Genomic DNA, 22790 nt, shown 5'->3' with positions numbered 1-22790 from the left:
CTTGCAGCAAACAAATGAGTGAGGCATGAGGAAGTGACGCCCTGGTCCTAAAGACTCCACGAGGCTCCCTCCCGATGCCCCCACTTGGCTTCAGAAGGGAGCCCTGCCAGAGCCTGTCACTCCCTAAGCCCTTTCCCCAAAGAGCTTATCCAGGAAGGTGAGAAAGGTTAGCAGCTCCCAGGGGCTCCAGGACCCCAAATCATACCTGGGATATGCAGGGTGTCTCTTGTGGACCTATCAACAAAAGGAGCTGACAGTGACATCAAAGCTGGCCCCAAACTTAAGAGACTCTCCCCAACCTCCCAACCCTAATAAGCCTCTCAGTACCAGGTGGACACAACAGTGGGTGCAGATTCAATCATAGCCAGAAGAGAGAGAAAAGCAAGTGACAAACAACAAAGCAGCTCTAAAGAAAGGCTTCACTGTAAAGCCCTTCCAATCGACCGACCCCATTCAGAGTCCCAAAGACAGTCTAGCCCCCTTCTCAGAAACTCCTACCCTGAGGTCCAGTTAAAGTCAAAGGTCAGGCCTCACCAGTCTCCACTGAGGACTCGACTCTGGGAAGGGAAGCCAGTCCAGCCTAAGACTATCAGGGCTGCAAGTGGCCCCATCCCAGCTCCAGCCTGTCTCCCCAGCCCCCACAGCCATGTCCACAGGCCCCCCAGGCCTTTCAGCAGCCCTCCCAGGGCCATCCCAGATCAGGGCCACTTACCCGGCTATACACGTGCCTCTTGCTCTGGGCCATGTTGCTCAAGGCCTCTACCCCCTCCCCAGCTGGCCAAAGACAGAAAGAAAAGGCAGAAACCTAGGCAGGAGGGTCAGGGCTCCAGGCCCTCATGGACAGACACAGAAGCTATCGGACGTGGCCCTCCCCAATCCATGGATCTGCTGGGATGGGGTGGGGACAGAGATGGGGACTGAGGAGCAAGTCCCCTCTGCTGCCCGAGGATTCCTGAACCCAGAGACACTGAATCCTGCTTGCCAGCTGATGAGTCTCACTCTGCGCTAGTGCTGCTCTAGACTTGTCAGGAACCGTGCTAGCCTCTGGGTCCTAGTGCCCCCATGCTTCACCTGGGCCAGACCACAAGGGCAGGGACTAAGAGGCTAGGCCCAGCTACAGACCTTCAACACTCATCTCTACGGTACACTGTCCTAGGGCTAGGAGTATAGCCCTAACGTTCCTCCTAGATGGCACCCCCTCACCACACTGGCCCTCCCCTAGGATATGAGGCCTCAGCAGGCCCAAAAGCAGCAAGTTGACACTCCAAAACCATCAGCTACCCACGGCCTCCCTACAGCCAAAATAGGGGCCTTTCACCCCCCTTTCTGGTGCTCTCTCCCTCCTCTCTCTGAACTCTGGATTCAGGGCCCAAACCCATGATAATAGGGTCTAGATTTCAATCTCACACAGGGCCAGAGGAGGCAGGCACTGCCTAATACCCAGCAAAGGAAAGGCGGAACCAGACGCAACAACAAAGCAAAGCAAGTCCACACTCCAGTCCCTCCATGCTGGCAAAGGCTGACAGTCACTCTTCTCCCTTCTGGCTGTTAGGATGTGAACCCTAGGATAATCAGGTTCAACTGAATTCATAAGGATCAGTAGCACAAGGCCCAGTTTACCTTGACTACCTGCTCCTTGTACTCTTGGCCTTGCCTCCTAGGCATCTCCTTAACAGAAATCACAAAATGGTTTATTTTCTATATTTCTGTAGTTCACAAAATTCTTTAACCATGCATAACTTTTATAATGAAAAATGTTTAATTTAATAAGGTTGTGCATTCCAGGGAAAGGTCTCTGGAGGCTATGTAACAATACCACTTCATTTGTTTACCCATCTAATGCGGGCTAGGAACCAAAAGATCAGGGTCCCTGCCACTAAGCAGCCAACAAGGTTGGCCTAGGGTCTGACCTATGGCTCCACGGGGTGTGGTATGATCTAGAGCTACTGGGCCTAGAGATACCTGACTGGTCTAAACTAGGCTTCACTGGGTCTTCCTCTACTCCACCCTCTTTCTAAGGCAAGCCAGATAGCCCTTTAATAGTAGAATGGTAGCCAACAGCCAGATCTAAGGTCCCAAAACACCTTTCCACATCTTCAATCTTTGCCAGATCCCCCCGGAAACCATTTCTCTCCACCCCTGCAAAACCTCCATGTTGCCTCCTTTGTTTCCTAAACACCATTACACAGGTAGAAAGAGCCATGCAGGTCCTTGCAGCATGGACCCCACATGTTCAGAACACTTTACAGTCTACAGAGCATCTTGGTTTTAGACTCAGGCTGTTTATGTCCAATTCCTGGCTTCACCACTTGGTAGCTACATATATTTGGTCCAGTTACTTAACACCTCTGTGCCTCAATTTCCTCATCTGTCAACTGGAAACAATCAAAGAACATATCTCAGAGAGCTGTTGTGAAGACTAGCTGAGATAATCCATGTAAAATACTTAAAAGCATTGCCTGGTATTCAGTAAGCATTCAACAAAAGTTATCTAATAACAATGTTATCATCATTATATTTGAACACCATAATAACACCATAGAAAGGCAAGCCAGAGACAATGCTGACAAGGAAACTGAGGCTTCGAGGACTGGGCCACTTCCCTATAGTTACACAGAAAATAAGGAGTGGACCCAAAACTGGAACCAAAGCCTGAACTAAACCCTCTGTACATCCTCACTGTCATCACACAAATCTCTAGGCTTCCGAGGCCACGCTGTTCCTCACAGACAACAGTGCCTTCAGAGAGTCCAAAGAGCTCAGATCTAAGAGCAACCTCACAACTCACTGGCCACACAGGCATACGCAGTCACCTAACTTCTTGGAGACTGTTTCTTCTTTTATAGTATGGGAACAATTATCTACATTAATGTTATAAGGCTTAAATTAGATAAAGTACATTAAAATGCTTTGTAAAAAGTACAGAAGTTGTAGAAGTGCAAAGAATTATCTGACGTGACCACAGATGGTATGTCAGTCTTCAAATTAAACATCTAGACAATAGATATTATGAGAATTACAGACAGGACAAAGGTGAACTAAAAAGAAGAAGGGTACCCAACTGTGCCTCGTACTTTGGGGTGTTTTTTTTTATATGTGGAGAGGAAAAGACTTACAAACACTTCATGCTGTGAAAACAGTATGAGTAGAGACAGAAACAATTTTGCTTCACTAGGGAATATCGAAGAACACTAGCTGGACAGGAGTGAAGAATTCGAGATGAGCTCTATTAAATTACAAGACTCGTAAAGCAGAGCCCACAACTTTTCCTCTTCATGATCCCCTCACCCTTAGCTCGTGGAGTCAAATATTTATTGACTAAGTGAACACATTAATATTGAGATATATTAGAAGATAAGTATGGCTAGTTAAGCAGTTTAACGTCACATAGATAGATGGACTTGATCCAATAACAGGAAGCCAGTCTCTTCCTGAGCAGGAGACTAGCATAATGAAAACTATTTTAGGGAGATCAAAGAGAGCAGGATGGAGTGGAGACAGCAGCAACTTCATAAGGATGGGGATAACATGCCAACTGGTGTGGCTCAATTGGCTGGGCATAGTTTCACCAAGTGAAGGTTGCCTGTTCAATTCCCGGTCAAGGCATGTGCCTGGGTTGCAGGGCACATGCCTAGGTTTCAGGTTCAGTCCCCAGTAGGGGCATGTACAAGAGGCAACCGATCAATGTTTCTCTCCCTCCCTCCCTCTTCCTTCTAAAATAAATATTTTTTTTAAAAAATGGGGATAACAGCAAGGGGTCTGCTGCAATAATGAGCAAGAGGTAAAGATGGTCTGAACCAGGCTCCTGAGAGAGAAAAGGGAAAGGGCCCATTATGGACAGTACCAAGAAGCCCTGGGAAGGCATGCAGACAAAGCAGACAGGGGGAAAGAGGCAGCAGGCCTGCATGGGCTCCGGAGACAGACAGACCTGGGTTCAGCTTTGGTGGTCCTACTTCCTCATCTGTATGGCTCTGGTCAAGATTAACTCAGAGCCCTGGTTACCTCAGCTGAAAAAGGAGGGAAATAATGCCCACCTCACAGGGATGCAGTGAGTACTTAGTAAGATTGAAGGAAAGCATTTTGCACAGTGCCTGGCACAGAATATGTGCTCAAGGAATTATAGACATCACCTTCATTACTATTGAGAGGGTGCATCAATGCTGACTTGTACACAGTAGGAACTTAAATGTTGCATAAATAAATGAATGCACAAATAAGTGAATCAATGAATAAACTTGGAAGTTTTCAAGCACGAGCAATGGAAGAATGATGACTGAAAACATTAACAGAATTGGGTAGAGAGTGGAAATTTTCAATTAAAAATATTTAAAAATAAAAGAATTGGGTAGGGTGATGGGCCTCCTCTGGGCAAATTTACCTGCGTATGCACACTAACACAAGTACTTCACTATTTCCTTCCAAAATGTGGCTGTCATGCAGACAAAACAGATTCCATTATCACCAACTGACAGGTTATGGACTTGAGCCTCAGAAGTCAAACCGCTCACTCTTAGTCTCCTGGCGAGAAAATGTCAGGGGGCACATTTGACAGGTATGCAGTCCCTCCACAGCACCTCTGGGCCCCACCTCATGTCACATAGGACAGGTCCAAGTTACATGTTCCCTCACTAGGAAAAAAAGATACTCCCTGGATTTCTAATACATTTTCCCCATCAACAATATTAACTACTACTAAAATGTCTAGGAAAATGGGAAGAGAGGAAGAAAAAATCTGTCTCTGATAAACAGGTTACTAATGGTCTTGGAGGACATTTAAGAATCTGATAGGAAAACAGGTAGGTTATTGGGAATTCAGGAGGAAAAAAGTAAGGAGGAAAAGCCTTCGGCACCTAGCCTGTACCATTTCTACCTTGCTTTTACTGGCACCCTGGCATCCTTTGAGCCCTTGACCTCTTTTTCTCTCCCCTCACCTAACCTTGCCGTGGGCTAACCCAACTGTTTGCTTTTCCTGATCCCACCGTAAAGCTGTTCTGAAATCCAGGCAGTCTACAGTGGGGTCCACACACTTGAACTGACATACATTAGGCACTGGGCATGACTAGTTTGGATATAGAGATATAATGAAATACAATGGCAATTAGCAAGAACCAGATCTTTTTTTAAAAAAGATTTTATTTATTTATTTTTAGAGAGAGGGGAAGGGAAAGGAGAAAGACAGGGAGAAAAACATCAATGTGTGGTTGCTTCTCAAGTGCCCTCCACTGGGGACCTGGCCCACAACCCAGGCATGTGCCCTGACTGGGAACCAAACCAGCGATCCTTTGGTTCTCAGGCCCATGCTCAATCCACTGAGCCATATTACCAGCCAGTGCTAGAACGAGATCTTCCAAAGACTAAAAATGTACATCTCTGAAAGCATTAGTAGGGAAGGGGTAAGTGTGGAGGCGGAGGGGGTGGGGGGCTGGAAGTTTGGAAGGCTGGATTCCAGATACACACAGGAACCCAGAAAGGAGACGCATACTGAGCCTTTTGTTCCTAGGTCCTACTCCTGTTTCTGCTTTACAGATCTCACACAGAGGGCCTCGCCCCTAAATGGACTTTTTTTACCTCTGGCTCCTCATTATCCCCAGACACATTTGCAGCTGGCTCCCAATCCGCATGCAGCTCTGTCTACCTCCTGGCAAAGTATCCCCATACTCCAGGGATACCCAGTGCCTGCCAGGCCAACCTCCAAAGGGTCCGGACCTCCAAGAGCCAGCAAGGAAAGCTACACAACCTGCCTCCCTCATCCTCGATGAAGGACCTTTTGCAGGCAAGAGGCACTGGAGTGCAGGGCTGTACTCAGGAACTGCAAACCTCCCAGTACTGGCAGGAGTCCTACTTAACAGCCAGTCTGAAGTTCCTGCTGGTTCCTCCCCATGAATCAACCAGTCAGTCAGTCCCTGGCACTAGGACCCTGCAGACAGGGAACCCTGAGCCTGCGCTCTAAAAAGAGAGATGCACCATTTCACAACTTCAGCAAAAGCCAAAGCAGCCAACAAAGCCATGGCCACCTGGGCTGTTCTGGGCTCTGTCTTTTGGGCAGCTCCCTGGCCACTCCCCAGAAACACAGCATTCTGTCCTTTCTCTTTTTAAATGCACGTCATCATCTGATCATAATGGAAATCAATTTCAAGTCACCGCGCAAAGGCGTATCCATGGCAACCTCAAAAGGAAGGACACGGAAATGATGTTCCAGTGGCTGCAGCAGAGGAAGGTAAGTCCATTTCTCTTCTCTCCATGCCGTCCCACCATTTTCCCCTTTCACTCAAGTCAGGTGTGCGCCTTATCTGCAAATTCTAACTATCATGCCAATGGCGAAAACACAAGGTGAGTGTTAATAATCTATGCTATTATGTAAGTGTATAGGTCTTTTTAGTCCCGGAATGGCAGAAAAAAATTCTCTTTCTGGCTGACAGGGACAAAATCTCTTATCTTATGCACTACCTCAGATGACACAGTCTCAGCCTACAGTACCGTACACTGTCAGTCACAGGTCTGTCTAGTCAGGATGCTGAGATATCACTCAAAGATTTCAGAAGTCCCTACACAGTTGTACGAAGCCAGCAGCGACACTGACCTCGCCGCCCCATGTCACGACCATGCCCACACCCCCGGGGGTAAGCACACCTCCTGAGCAGCCCTGGACTCGAGCCCCTCAAGGTCCGGATATTAGGAGTTCAAATTAAATTTCGGCCTTCTCTGATGCCTCAAGGGAAACAATGCCATTTCTGTTGAAGAGGTTCATCAAACATGAAAGTACAACTAAGCCTAAGTTATCCTATGTGCCTCAGTTTCCTCTTCTGTAAAGCAGAGATGACAGCAATACCTTTTCTAACAGGGCTGTTGTAAAAATCACATTAAGAATGCCTGAAGAACACTTAAAAGAGTGTCTGGTATGAAGCGCTCAATAAATGTCAGCCATTATTATGATGAAGAAGAGGGAGGAGAGACTACAATGTAGGTCAGAGGATCCCCAACACTCCTAGAGGGCACCTCAAATCTGCTGTCTTGCCCTTTCCCCTGGACAGCTGTTTCAAGTTTCCCTTATTACTTTCAAGCCCCTGTTCCAGTCTGAGGCCGTACCTGCACCCTCGCCCCTCACTGCACATACCTCGTAGAGAAAGAAATTGAGCCTATTTAATAAGAGGAATTCCTATGCAAATGTAGATATATCTGCAGTAGTCACTGCCTTTCTTCCTACATTCCTTCCTGTCTTCTGTCATTCCTCTCGCAAGGAAACGGTGATCCCTTCTTTTCAGGGCCAACCCCTCCGCCCTTCTCTGAGAGGCTGATTTAAAATTCACTTCTCTTGTGCCCTTCAACTGCACCCTCTCTAACTGGCTCTTACACATCATCAGATATGTCAGACTCGATGCACAAGAATCTTCTACTCTTGGAAAACTGCTTGTAGTCTCTGTTACCCTTCTCCGCAAGCTGCCGCCATCTCTTTTCCTTCCTTCCCTGAGAAACTATTCAGTGAGTACACGCTCCCTACCCTCACCTCCCTTCCATTCCTCAGTCTACCTGGCTCCTACCACTCCACTGAAGCTGCTCCCGTTAAAAAAGTAAGAGTCCTGGTGACCACAACCTCCTAACTGCCCAATCTCACAGTGTATTTTCTAAATTCATCCTCCTCGATCTCCCTGTAGCATCTGAGGCTGCCGATCCTTTTCTTGGAAGTTTCTCCTCTCCTGACTTCCTGGACAACATTCTCTCTCACTTTGTGTACCAATCCTTCTCACCTCCTCAGTCATCTTCAGCCTTCTACAAGCAGGGCTGGACTAATTTATTACCACAGCATCAACTACCACTCAACACCTACCACCCCTGTGCACAAACTCTTCTGAAACTCAGATCCACATTTCCACCTGCCTGCTAAGTGCCCCAGAGGCCCCCAAGATCAACCTGACCCAAAAGACACTATCTTCCCCGCTTTCGCCTCTGTATTTCCTATTTACTACTGGCACCACCATCCACCCAAAACAGAAAACTGAGCCATCCTCAGCAACTCCCTCTCCTTCTCAACAACCAATTAGTCATTACCTCAGGTTAATTCTGTCTCTACGGTCTCTCAGATTCATCCGCTCCTTTCCATCCCCACTGGGCTATCCTTAGTTTGGCCATAGACCACGCCTAGGTTATTTCCAAGTCTCCTAGTGTCCCTGACCAAGATTCTCCCCTTTCAGTCTACTTCCACAATTAGCTTCCAAAATACAATCTCATCGCCTCCCTGCCTAAAACCCTCCACTGGTTTCCCTGCCCCCCAAAATGAATCTTCTTAGTACAGCACTGCAAGCCATTAAAAACCTGGCTTCGTTATGAATCTAGTCTCATCAATCACTTCTCCTTTGATCCCAAAGTTCCCTTATATTCCAGCCACTTGGATTTACTGACCTTCCCCCTCATGCCTCTGCACATGTTGCCCATGTCAACAGGGACATTTTCTCTCCTCATCTTCAAGGCTCAGCTCAATTCTCATCTTTCCTGAGGATCACTTTGACATCTCCATGTAGAGCTAGTTAGTCCTTCCTCTGCCCTCATATAGCATTTTGGACATATCTCTTATGATATCATGTTTTACTTAAAATAGTGTTTCCCTTATCCCATCACAAACTCCTCCAAGGCAGAGATGTTTTATTCACCTCAGTATCCTAAGCAATGAACACAGAAGGCACTCAATGTCGAATAGAAGCCTGTACCAACACCACCAGGCTCTAGGTATATATGTTGGTTCTGACAACTTTCCCCGAGAGTAGATCCGCCCTTAAAGACCACTACCACAGAGGAAATTACCAGGCACACAATCAGTATATGCTGGAGTCACACAAACATACTCAGGCAGAGGTAGCTCTTTCCTCTCCAGACAGGAGCATCAAAAACTAAAAATGCAGAGACGGCCCCAGGTCCTGTGGAATCAGGTTGTGACACTAAATCTCAATCTCATATGCTTCCATGGTAAAAGGACCACAGTGAGACCTCTAGGCTCTAAAGAAAGTGCAGATCTGCTGGGAAAAGAGCTTTAGTGAGGCTCTGGGTGTGATAAGGGTCCAGTCTCTGCTTCAGTGAACCCCCTGGGCATGTGTAGGAGCTTGGGGAGGTCAGACTGGACACCAATTTTGTCCGTTGGCCAAGTGCAACTGGTACTAGCCTAAACTTAAAAAGAAAAAATGATATAAAGTCAAATTCAGTGTCTGCAGGATGGCAAGCCCTAAATACATTTTAATCAGTCAATTAATTGCTCAGCACTTAAACCTTCTCAGGGGACACTAAGGACCCAGTTCGCATTTCTCTTGGTATGCAACAGATAACCCAGGTCCCCACAGCACCACCAGTATCTGGAGAGACTAAACAACCTGGGAATCCTCTACTACAATCTCTCCCAAACCATACCTCCAGGAAGCCACCAGCAATGGTAAAAATGGCAGGATAAAACCTACAGAGGCAGCTGTCAATGGTATTATGACTCTCCCAAGTAATCTTGACTTCTCCCTAACAACTCCCTTGTACCCTCATGCTGGTCAGGCCCAACTTATCAAACCCTCCTTAGCACTGCCTCCGGTGGCCTTCCTTTCTCCTCCATTACCACTGTCATCACTTTGGCCTGCCATTTAATATCTTTAAGAATTAAGACAAATCATTTTTTGTCTTTGGTGCCTCATCTTCAACACAGAGTAACAGCTGCTCTGCCCGTCTCACAGGATTATTAAATCAAATGAGATAATACCTGTGAAAGATCCTGTAATATGCAAAATGTTATACATAAACATAAGGCATTATTATTATCAACAAGCTAGTCCTCTATTACTACTATGTGAAGCATGTCTGATTCCCTGCCTCTCTCCTTCCCCATTTCCAACCACATTTTACACCACAGTAAGAAAACTGTATACTCTAAAATATTTGCTTTGCCCATTTATCTCACTTGCCCAAAATCTTTCACTAACATACCATTTTGTATTTGAGCCAAACAGTCCTGGATCTGACTTATGCACTGTCATCTCCGCACTATTGTCAGCTGCTTGAATGCTTTCTCTGGACTTTCAAACCACTATCCATCCTTCAACATCCAGCTAAAACCCCACTACACTTGTGCAGAAGGACTAAATATGAAAGAAAGGCACTGAAACAACGTCATTGAGAATTAAGAGCAATTTCTGTGTGGAGAAAACTTGGTAGGAATAGCTGTCATCTAATACTTTAAGAGTCACCTTTTTAAGCGAGATTACACTTTTTTAATATTTGATTCTAAGAGATAACCTAGGACCACAGGATGGAAGTTGCAGAGATGTATTTCAGCAACAAAACTTCCTTTCTGAACTATCCACAGATAAATTCCATACATGTAGTAAATTTCCCATTATTAGGAATATTCATGCCCAAACTGGCCACTGGGCAAGAATATTTTAGATGGACTTCAACTATCACAAGGGTAACAGAACTAGAATCACAATGTTTTCAATTGTTCTGGAAACCAGGAAGCAGAACATCTCTGAATTTCAATCCAGTGATCTATACCCTTGCTACTCAAAGTGCGGTCCATTTACCAGCAGCATCAGCATCACCTGTGACCTTGTTAAAATAAATGTACTACCGACCAGAATCGGCGCTTTAATAAGACCCCTTTGCATAGGCACCACTGAAGTTCAAAAACACTGACCTACACTGCCCGTCCCAAGCCTCATGTTTCTAATTCTGGAACTGCATTTCCCAAAACTGTTTCAGATGTTAAACAGGGGCAGCACCTAAGAAAAACAGTATTTCCAGCTCAAATCTAGAAAACTCTCCAAAGCTATACTTCCAGTGGGAGTCTCCTGGTAATGCCATTACCATATTAACGGCTCTGAAATATTCTGCAGTAGAGAAAACTTTAACCATTAAGTTTCTGAACATATATGAGTGTAAAATGTCTTTAAAAAAAATTATTAACATTCCCATGGCTCAGCCTTCGGCAGTACGCCAGGTAAAGAATGTCAATCTCAAGGCTAGACTCTCACTAGATTAGTAGGTGGTCAATATGGGCTTGATGCTCTTCTCACTGTAATAAATGAAAGTTAAGTTTCTAAATCACTGCGTCTTTAAATACAGTGAAGTTCTTCATCTGTGTAATTCAGCTGTGGTGCTCTGCCTAAAGACAAGAAATGCGCAAGATGACTTTTCAAAGGTCATCCAGCCAGGTAAGGCGGGCCCCAGCAGTGGGAAATACAGACACATCAAACCCATATCCATGCCCCCAGGCTTAAGTCCTCTACGTTTTTTGTTATTTTTGTTTGACACAAACTTCTCAACCATGTGTCCACAGGAAACCTGTGGCTCGGAATGGGTTCAGGGGTGCCTCGGACGCGCCCAGGAAAGGAGGGGGGACCTTTGCAGTTCCGGAGAAATTCGGAGGTTCAATCTCTGACGCATGGAGAACACCGCCAGGCTGGGCGCTCTGTCGGGTGGGATGAGCCCAGACCCAGACTGACGACCACCCCCGCCGCGGCCCACCCCTGCTGTCCTCTGTCCCAAACACCGGGCTCCATGCTACCCCCAGACGAGCGCCGAGCCCCCAGTCACCCGTCAGGAACCTCACGAACACGCGAGGGCCAGCAAATGAGACAGTTGCCAGGGTCGCCGCCTCCATACCTGTATGGTCAGGGGCTTCGCGCCCGGCTCTGGCCCCACCGGCAAGCGACGCCCAAGACCTTGCCGGCCCCGCCCCACCCCGCCCCGCCCGTGTGGGCTGCCCGACGCGCCGTCCACCCCTCTAGGCCCACCCCAGATCCTCTCGCCCCTGAGTCCCAGAGGCGCTCTGGGTCCAGAGGACACACTACGTTTTCCTGAAAACAGGTCCGGTTTCAAAACTGTGCGCTGAGCACGGCCCAGAAGACATCGATCAGGCACAAAGCTGGACACCTGGAGTGAAACAAGCGCTTGCGCACTGTGCCTGGGAAGCCGATTAGGACCACAGGAGAGAGGCTCGTCGTGACCAGCGCCCTCTGTCGGCGGGTAGGGAACAGCGCGGGAGTGGGGCTGGAGGTCTCATTTACAGCAGACAAGTAGTTCCCCCGCTGAGCCTTTGAGTGCTAAACTTGCTAAACTGCTTAAAAGTTCAGTAGTAATAAAAATCGTAGTAATAAACCGTATCTCGTCAGTTAGCTTGAAGAAAAAATTAAATTTTGTTACTACTCAGTGTTATCCATCATATTCTCACGCCTTTATAATGCGAATGTAAAATAATGCAAATTTACATAATGGCATTTTGGAATTTTTTTATTTAAAAAGGGAAAACATTAAAAAGTACAAACCCTTTTACCCAATGCACGCACCTTCCAATAATAGAGCAAATGTTCAAAAATATTTGTATAACGATATTGGGAGAGCCAGGATTTGACAGACAATGGGTTCAAATTCTAACCGCAATTTCCTGGCTATGTGAAATCTGAAGTGGGTTGGTTGGTTAACCTCTCCGTGCTTCTGTTTCCTCATTTGTTTAATGAGAATGTTAATAATAATATCTATATTATTAGGTTGGTAGGAAGATTAAGCGAATCTATGTAAAGAACTTAAAGTATAACTATTCTCATGTTACATTTATCTCAGTTAATCTCAGATTAAAAACAACCTGAAAAATCCATAAAGTTGATGGCCGGTGGAGGTGGGGGCAAATGGCAAAAAGAATGAATTGGGCAACCTTTCCATTACTACTGCTTTTTCCCCCATTTCATCTTCTAAATATTTCTAATTATTCTGAATAGTTAATACATTTGCATAAATCAAAAAAAATATGTAAAAAGAATGCACTGAGAAACCTCCTTTCAACCACTTGTTCCCATCCACTCTTTCCCCCTTGCCCACTGTGGGTGACCCTTGTTATTAACTTCTTGCTTATCCTCTCAATGTTTTATGCAAATGTAAACAAGTATGAATAAAATATCATCTTATTCCTCCCATTCCTTATGCAAAAGGTAGCATACGCTATACACTTGCACCTTAGTTCTATACTTAACAATGTATCCTGGAGATCTTTCTTAATCAGCAAATAGAGCTCTTCCTCATTCCTTTTATCAACTACATAGTACTCTATTGAATGAATACACTTTATTAACCAGACTCTTCTAGTGGGATACTTTATTTTCAGTCTTTTGCTGTTGCAGACAATGCAGCAGTGAATCACCTTGTACATATGACATTCCATATGTGAGCAAGTATATCTGTAGGATACACTGGGTCAGATAATAAATGCATCTATAATTTTAGTAGAAATGGCCTCTATCCCCTACGATTAAAGAGAAGTAGTGTGAAAAATAAATTTAAAGTCTTTTAAATGCACTGCATACACGTATTTTTATTGTGGAAAATCACACATAACAAAATTTACCATGTTAATCATTTTTTTAGTGTACAGTTCAGTGGCACTAAGTACATTAACATTATTGTGCAATCACCAACCACTATCCATCTCCAAAACTATCTTTCCATACTGAAACTCTGTACCCATTAAACACTAACTCACTTTTCTCCCCTTACTCTAGCCCTTGGTAATAAGCGTTCTACTTTCTGTCTCTGTGAATTTGACTATTCTAAATGCCTCATATAAGTAGAATCATACAATATTTGTCCTTTTGTGTCTAGTTTATGTCTTTAAGGGTCATTCATGTTGTAGCGTGTCAGCATTTCCTTCCTTTTTAAGGCTGAATGATATTACATTTAATATATATACCACAGTTTGGTGTTTTTATTCACCCATCGATGTACATTTGGATTGTTTCTACCTTTTGGCCATTGTAGATATGCACATATTTTTTAACATAAATACATAACCCACTTATCCCATCCCCAAGCAACTTTTTACTTTTTCTTTTAATTTATTGATTTTTTTTTTTGAGAGAGAGAAAAACATTGGTTTGTTGTTCCACTTATTTATGCATCCATTGGTTGCTTCTTGTATGTGCCTCGACTAGAGATTGAACCTGCAACCTTGGCATATCGGGACAATGTTCTGGCTGACTGAACTACCCAGCCAGCGCCTACCTAAAGTAACTTTTGATGCCAATTTTTTGTTTGCTGTTCCAGAGTCAGTCTCTGAAAACTTAAGCACTTTAGATGCAAACATTCCTTGTTATATAAGCTTCCTGAACCTTTTGTTATGCCCACTGGACAATGTATCTTGGAGGTTATTCATATTAGTACATTTTGACCTCCCTTGAAATTTTTTAAAAAGTGTATTTTTAAAAAATTTGAGCTGGAGGCATTCTTTGGAGTGGCTTTAACAACCCTTAACAGATGCACTGAGTTTTCATGTGAAGCTGCCAGGCCTCACGTGGAAAGGGGGTGAGAAAACAGGAAAGACCCAAATGCTTCTCAGCATCATGAAAGGGGGTCTCAATGAGTTTAAAGGACAGGATGTGCTAATAGAGAAAATATGGTTTGTTTGGGTTTTGTTTTGTTTGGTTCTTTTTACATTGGATTAGGCTGGTGGTCTTCAAGGGAAATAAATATTTTCTTTGCCTTATGTGTCTTTTCATAATTGCCAACATGAGGTTCCCTCTGATAGGGGAGCCCAAACAGGACCCCTGGGACTCCAAAACTCCAGTTTGCGTGCCTGGAGCCCATCCTCCCAAACTATGACACTGAACAGAGAACATCTGTTCATCTGGGTGGGATCCTCAGCGTTCCAGAACATGGGAAGGAACCAAGAGGGAAAACCTCCCCTTGAAGAAAGGAATGCTGTTTCCCAAAGGAGAGAGGCAGTGTTCACGCTGAGGGACTTGAAGGCGGGATTGGATAAAGTCAGAGAGCAAATCAAAGGTGACAAAGCCAGGTATCAGAGAGAGCAGGTGTGGGGGAGAGAAGCATTTAGCTGAGCTATATCAGCACTCTTCAACAGGAATAAAAATGTAAATTTTGAAACTGTCTGTAATTGAGATGTAGAATTATACATTTTTAAAAGATTTTTTTGGAGAAAACTATTAAAATTAAATTTCATATAAGCCAGCCATGCATTTAATTTTAAATTTTTTAGCAACCATAGTTTTAAAAAGTAAAAAGGAACAAGTGATAGTAATTTTAACAAGATATCCAAAATATTGTTTCAACATGTAATAAATATAAAAATATTAATGAGGTGTTTTACATTCTTTTTTTGTACAAAGTCTTTGAAATCCAGTGTGTATTTTGCACTTACCACACATCTGTATGCAGATGGTAAATTTTCACTAGGAATACTTGATCTGGTTTAGATTTCATAAAACAGTTGAAGAAACAGATTCAAGTATGTAATTTGTTTCAAATATATTTAGAACTTTTCCAATAACTGGATTGATTATATATTTCTAACCTTAATTAAAATTAAGCAAAATTTAAAATTCAGTTCCTCAGTCACATTAGCTACATTTCAAGTACTCAATAGCCACATTGGCCAGTGGCTTTTGTATTGGACAGTCTAGAGATAGAACTTCAACCCTTTTTCCCCCTGCTTTGTCGTACTTTTATTAGAGGGTCTGGCTTCAGGAAATAATCTAATGTGTATTCTTCATTGCCTGGCTTTGTTACCACACGCTGGGAGTGTGAGGAGACAAGGTGGCTCAGGGAGCAGCAGACATGCTGTTCCCCATTTCTTTCGGGGGTAGAGGTGGGGACAGTGTGAGGATGATCCCTTGGGGACTTTGAAGACTGTGTAATAAGAATTCACAATGTGAGATAAACCAGAATAACCATGAAATGTTATTCTTACATTGAGGACTTAGAACCGCTTATGTCTTGTTGTAAAAATCATGGGAAAAACCATATTTACAAATAGAGACATTTTTGGTAAAACTAATACAGACCCTTGAAAAGAGTACAAGACCTCATTAGATTCTCTAAAATCAGGAATAGAAAGATGTCCAATACCTCTGATTCTAATTAACATTGTATTTTAGGACATAACTAATACAATAAAGTGAGAAAAATATAAAAGGGCATAAAGATTAGAAAGGAAAAAAATTGAACTGTCCTTTTGCACAGATTATATAATGAAATATATAAGATATCAAAAGAATCTGAAAGTTATTAGGATTGTTTCTTTAAAATTTAGCAAGCTGGCTAGATATAAAATCAATATAAAAATCTATTGCATTTCTATAACCAACAATAAAAGTTAAATAATATAATTTTTAAATAAAGCTGATGCACCTAGTAATAAACTTAAGAAAGCATGTGCACTATCTAAACTTATAAAATCGTATTTGAAGGCACTAACTATAGCCTAAATAAATGGGAGAGACAGCACTTTTATGAACAGGAAGATTTAAATCATACAGTGGTTATCCTAAATTAATCTATATATTTGAAATAATTCCCATCAATATCCTATCAGGATATCCTAGGAACATAACAACAAATTAGTGTATTTGTAGAGAGGAGCAAAGGGCCAAAGTAGCCAAGAATCCCCTGAAGTAAAGGTACACAATTGTGAGGGTGGCAGAGCTTATTTTAGTAATTAAGGCAATGTGGTATTGTTGTCAGAATAGGAAAAAAGACCACTAGAGCAGAAAAAAGCCTAGACCTAAAACAAACACATTTGATATATGACAAAATTTATGTTATTGATCCCTGCAGGAAAGGCACGCTATTCACCAAATGGCCCTGGGACAATTGGTTATCCAAATACAAAAGGAGGAAAGAAAAAGGAAGGGAAAGAAGGAAGGAGGAAGAAAACATTGGATGCTTTCATTTCCAGAAATTTAGAGAACTTAATGTCACAGAAAATCCACCTGATATAGTGCAACTAAAAATGCTGGTGGCAACATTGAACACACACACACACACACACACACACGTGCGCGCGCGCGCACACGCATGCACACACGCACACACCTATTTGTGTTGCTTGATTGAACTGGCAGGAAATTGAGGGAATTCCTCAGACATAAGAGATGACATGAAATTTTGAATCTCAGGGCACAGATGATCACTGGAGCCTGCGTTTGCTAAACCAATCCCTGGTGGCCTAAAACCTGAGTTTAAAGGGCCATAAATAGAGACAGAAAACAAAGTCTGGGATTGAACAGAGACAGCTGGGTTGGAAAACTATCCCCTGCACACTTAAAGCGAGGATAGTCAAAGAGTAACACCCCCAAAGAGTAAACTTCAGAAAAGTGCCTCGCTCTGGCTGGAGTGGCTCAGTGGATTGAGCAACGGCCTGTGAACCAAAAGCTTGCCTGTTCGGGTCTGGGTCAGGGCATAGTGCCCATTTGGGGGCATCCAATCAACCAATCAATGCTTCTCTCACAGGTCACAGTTGCTCTCCCTCTCTCCTTCCCTCCCTTCCCCTAGCTATAAAAATAATAATAAAAAAATTTTTTTAAAGTGCCTTGCAGAGGGAAACAGTAAGGATAAAAGTCTATCTCATCCTTTGTTCTTGGTATAGCAGGAGAAAATTTCTTTCTGATAATTCAAAATAATGTGCTTGTACTCATACAAGTTTAGGGCCAAAGTATATACCACATGAGTGGCCCCCCAAATCCAAAGACACAAGTGTAGTATAAAGTGGAACCAAACTGGTAAAGCACTCCTGGGAACCTGGTGAAGCCCAATAAAAACCCTCTCTGGGGAATGCATTCTAACCCCAGGCCTTAAATCATCCCTATAGCTATAGTTCCAAGAACCATGAGCATACAGTCAGTCACTAAACACACAGAGAAACAAGCTATCATAAACGTTCAAGCCTGCAAATATTACAGATGCTGGGATTTTCAGTTACTGTATATAAAGTACATGTGTTTAATATTTTTTTTAAAAAAACATAAATTTTTGCCATGGCCGGTGTGGTTGGGCATCGTCCAGCAGACTGAAAGGTTGCAGATTCGATTCCTGGTAAGGGCGCAAGAGTGGGTTGCAAATTAGTCACCAGCCGGGGTATGTAAAAGAGGCAACAGATGGATGTTTCTCTCTCACATCGATATTTCTCTCCCCCCCTTTCTCCCTCCCTTCTCCTAAGGAATCAATAAAAGAAAAAAAATTTTTTAAATCACTTTTAATATAACAAAGGGACAAACAATTATAAAAATTGACTACGCAGTTTGGAAAAATAACCAATTATAACATGGTAATAAAAATATAATTATAAAGTTAGTAGATGGCACAAAAGATGACACCCTAAAATGAAAACATTTCTAATTCTTCCTTATCTTCACCCAAGACATTTTTTCATTGCTTTTAGAGAGGGAGGCAGAGAAAGAAACGTTGATACAAGAGAGAAGCACTGATCCGTTGCCTCCCATACACACCCAGACCAGGGATCGTATGCACCCAGACCCTGACCTGGGATCAGGGATGGAACCCACAACCTAGGTATGTGCCTTGACCAAAAATTGTACCCACACACTTTTGGTTTTGGGAGAATGCTCCAACCAACTGAGCCTTATTGACCAGGGCTAGAATAAATAGCCTTTCAAAGTGAGAGGAAACAAGCATTTATTGGAGAAGCACTGATTCAGGCAGAAGCCCAAATAGTGTTCCAATTAAGAGAAAAGGCAAGGAGTATTTATGAGAAAGGGAAGGGGAACAATTAAATAAATAAAAGGAAGGCATTTCTATGGCTTCAGATAAGCTAACATAGTGATATTAATTCTAAACAGTGTTTTTGATTTTCATTCTGGCAAACATCAGTTCATAGTATCTGCTCTCTTTGCCCACAGTTCTTTGGTACACAATGTTGCTTTAAGCCCAGTCCAAAGATTATTTTGCCCTGTTTAACATTCCAAAGGTCTGAGGCCCGAGATGTGCAAGGCAGTTCCTCTGGGGTTCCAGCTCTGGCTCTGTTTTAAAGGGGCTCTGTTTGTATTATATTTTTGCATAGTTAGAGAAAGAATTAGTAAATTGGAAAATAGATTTTTAAAAAATGAACCAAAATGCAGCATTAAAATATAAGAAGAAGGAAAATGTGGAAGAGAAGTTAAGAGACATGAAAGATAAAGTGAGAAGGTCCAATCTTTATCTAATTTCAATTCCATATAAAAGAAGAAAGGTAATAAAAGAGAGGCTGTATTTAAAAATACAGGATTCAGGAAATCCAAGGGATTCCCACCAGAATAAACAAAAAGAAGTGCACATCTGGATTAATACTAGTGAATCTGTAGAAAAACAATGACAGAGACAAAATCTCAAAAAGGAGCAAGAGCATAAAGACAGATTCCCTGTAAAGTAACTTTTATATTAACATCTGATTTCTTAATAGCAACAATGAAAGCCAGAAGACAAAGAAATATGTAGCAAAACAAGAGAAAATAACTGTCAACCTATAATTTCTTAGCCAGCAAAACGATCCCTCAAAAATGAAGGTAAAATAGAAGAAATAAACAAATAAAGCTGAGGAAGTTTACTATCATTAGATCCTGTATTAGTTTTTATTGCTGCGTAACATATTGATAGTCCATCTCAGTAGCTTACAAGAACACGTTTATTGTCTCACAGTTTCTGGGTCAGGAGTCTGGGTACAGGTTAGCTGGGTCTTCTGGAACCGCAGAGTTTCATCAGGCTGCCACCAAGATGTCATCAAAGGCTGCAGTCTCATCTGGGCTCTGCTTCCATGCACACGGATTACTGGCAGAATTCAGTTCCTTGGGTCTGTAGAACTGAAGTCTTAACTCCTAAGAGGCTAGGACCACCTCCAAAAGGTGGCAGCTTGCTTCTTTCAAGGTAAACAGAAGGATCTCTCTGACTTCTGAGAAGGTCTGATACACTTTAAAGTCTCACCTGATTATGTCAGGCCCACCCAAAATAATCTCCCCTATGACACAAACCAACTGATTACAAACTTTAACCACATCAGCAAAATCACATTTTCCAGATACATAACATAATCATAGGCATGAAAATTCATCATATTTGCTACTTCTACTTACATTCAAGGGAGAAGTTTATACAGAATGTATACACAAGAGGGTAGAAATATTGGGGGTATCATAGAATTCTTTCTACTACAAATCTTCATTGAGGCAACTTCTAAACTTTAGAAGTGTCCAACCTGTGGCCTGCTGGCCACAAGCAGCCCAACACAAAATTGTAAATTTACTTAAAACCTTTTAATTTGCTCATCAGTTTTGATATTACTGTTTGTGTATGTAATGTGTGGCCCAAGACAATTTTTCTTCTTCCAGTGTGGCCCAGAGATGCAAAGAGGTTGGACACCCCTGTTCTAAAGGATCTATTTTGGATAGAAGGAAACTGACCCCAGATGAAAGGTCGGAGACACAAAAAAGAAGAACAAGGACCTCTCGTCAAGATGGCAGCATAGGTAAACACAGCTTGCCTCCTTGCACAAACATGAGAAAATTACAACTAAAATATAGAACAACCATCACTCAGAACTGTCAGAAATAAAGTTGAATGGAAGTCTGACAATTACAAATTAAAGAAAACACACCCATCTAGATTGGTAGGAGGGGCGGAGACATGGAACGGGCCGGTCCCACATCCGCCCATGAAGGATAAAATTTGGAAGAGATATCTTAGGAGCAAGGAGTCCCAGCCTCACACTAGACCCCACAACCTAGGGTTCCAGTGCCAGGGAAATAAGTCCCCACAGCTTCTGGCTGCAAAAAACAGCAGGGATTGGTCAGTGAAAGAACATGCTGGAGCCCCAAGCAGTTCCTCTTAAAGAACTCTCACACAGACTTAAACTCACTCCCTCTGAGCTCCAGCACTGGGGTAGCATCTTGAGGGGCACCATTGACATACAGGGAGAAACTGGAATGTCTGGCATCAAGGTGAGAGCCAGGGGACAGCTTTGTCCCAGACAAAAGGTGGGCAGAGGCCATTGTTCCTTTTCTAAACCCTCCCTCCACAGAGCCACAGAGCCAGCAGGCTTTTGCCATATATGAGACTCCATCAACCTGGCTAACACTGTCTGCCCTGAAGATCCCCAGAGACTCAGTCCCACCCACTTATTGGCCCACAGAAGCTGCTTTTCCATATGAATGGCTGCTCTTGGCTCATGCTTCACAACTTACTAAATCCTCTCAAACAAGCAACAGTCAGCCTCAGTGAGCCCCCAGCCCCCATATCTCTTGCTAAGGGGCCCCAGGCCCAGCACAAGCGGCAGTCATCTCAGATTGCTAATAGCTCAGGCAGAACACAGGTGAGGGCTGACCTTGGCCTGCACCACCCAGGAAACCCGAGAGCCTGCACAAGTGGACAGCTATAGACCACATCAAAGCACCACTACCCTGCCCACCCAACAGCTGATCCTCCACAGAGGACAGAGGTTGGTGGACAGCGGTCATAGTCAGTCCTTGCAGCTGACCGGCCTGGGTAAATCCCTCCAATTGACCTGCCAACAGCAATCAAGGCTCAACTGCAAAAGAAGAGTGTAATCAGACCCCTCGAAGGGCATACCTCAAGTACCCAGCTTGGGTGACAGGGGAGGCTGTACCACTGGACCCTACAGGACACCTATTACATTAGGCCATGCTACCAAGACAGGGAGTCATAGAAGCTCTACCTAATATGTAGAAACAAACACAGGGAAGCTGCCAAAACAAGGAGACAAAGAAACATGGCCCAAATGAAAGAACAGATCACGACTCCAGAAAAAGAGCTAAATGAAATGGAGGTAAGTAACTATCAGATGCAACATTCAAAACATTGGTTATAAGGATGCTCAAGGAACTTAGGACCTCAGCAGCATAAAAAAGATCCAGTCAGAAACAAAGGATACACTAATTTAAATAAAGAATAATTTACAGGGAAACAACAACAGAGTGGATGAAGCCAAGAATCAAATCAAGGAAGCTAAAAACCAATCAGGACAACAAGAAGAAAAAAGAACCCCCCAAAATGAGGATAGTATAAGCAGCCTCTGAGACAACTTCAAGAGGCCCGACATTCTTATCATAGGGGTGCCAGAAGGAGAAGAGAAAGAGCAAGAAACTGGAAATCTACTTGAAAAAATAATGAAAGAAAACTTCCCTCATTTGGTGAAGGAGATAGACATGCAAGTCCAGGAAGCACAGAGAGTCCCAAACATGACGGATGCAGAGAGGCCCACTCCAAGACACAACATAATTAAAATGCCCAAGGTTAACGATAAAGAGAGAATCTTAAAAGCAACAAGAGGAAAGAAGTTAGTTACCTCCAGGGGTATTCCCATAAGACTGTCAGCTGATTCCTCAAAAGAAACTTTGCAAGCTAAAAGGGATTGGCAAGGACTATTCAAAGTCACAAAAAGCAGGGACCTATGGCCAAGATTGCTCTACCCAGCAAAAAATATCATTTATAATCAAAGGGCAGATAAAGAGCTTCCCAGAACAAGAAAAAAACTAAAGGAGTTCACCATCACAAAACCATTACTATATGAAATGTTAAAGGGACTTATTTAAGAAAAGAAGATCAAAACTATGAACAATAAAATATCAATAAATACATATCTATCAACAATTCAGGGGTGAGGGATAGAAAAAAAATTCAATCTAAAAAACAAACTAAGCAACCCAGAGCAACAGAGACAGAATCCTGGATACAGAGAGCATTTTGATGGTTGCCAGATGGAAGGGGGGTGCGGGAGAATGGTTGAAGAGGTGAGTGGATTAAGAAGTACAAATAGGTAGTTACAGAATAGCCATGGGGATGTAAAGTACAGAATAGGAAATGGAGTAGCCAAAAAACCTACACGCATGACCCATGGACATGAACAATGGTGTGGAGATTACCAGGGGGAGTAGGGGCTGCTGGGTGGGGGGGGACAAAGGGGGACAATGGGACAACTTTAATACCATAATCAATAGGCTGTAATTTTTTAAAAAAAGAAAGAACGAAGAAAATAT

General features: G+C 43.2%; 1 protein-coding gene and 1 long non-coding RNA gene across 8 annotated transcripts in view; one reads left to right on the top strand and one right to left on the bottom strand.

Moving 5' to 3' along the window:
• The window catches only part of DCTN1 (dynactin subunit 1), a 31535-nt gene extending 19837 nt beyond the window's left edge, over nt 1-11698 (bottom strand). For 6 of the 7 annotated variants that reach the window (XM_054593523.1, XM_054593524.1, XM_054593525.1 and 3 more), the window contains exon 1: nt 713-980. In XM_054593523.1, coding sequence (XP_054449498.1) covers nt 713-745 — 33 coding nt within the window. In that variant the 5' untranslated portion in view covers nt 746-980. Of the gene's footprint in view, nt 1-712; nt 981-11628 lie in introns of those variants that run through there. The other variant, XM_054593526.1, reaches the window with a different exon arrangement.
• A 106-nt stretch (nt 11699-11804) lies between these two features.
• Nucleotides 11805-22762, top strand: LOC129086788 (uncharacterized). Its single transcript, XR_008530848.1, has 3 exons — nt 11805-11991; nt 18188-18318; nt 20127-22762. It is a non-coding gene; the product is annotated as an uncharacterized LOC129086788 (long non-coding RNA).
• Nucleotides 22763-22790: the final 28 nt, after the last annotated feature.

Source organism: Pteronotus mesoamericanus, unplaced genomic scaffold (assembly GCF_021234165.1).
Source record: "Pteronotus mesoamericanus isolate MK-2021 breed Mesoamerican mustached bat unplaced genomic scaffold, CSHL_Meso_final scaffold_45, whole genome shotgun sequence".
Lineage (NCBI taxonomy): Eukaryota > Metazoa > Chordata > Mammalia > Chiroptera > Mormoopidae > Pteronotus > Pteronotus mesoamericanus.
This window is presented reverse-complemented; position numbering and strand designations above follow the sequence as displayed.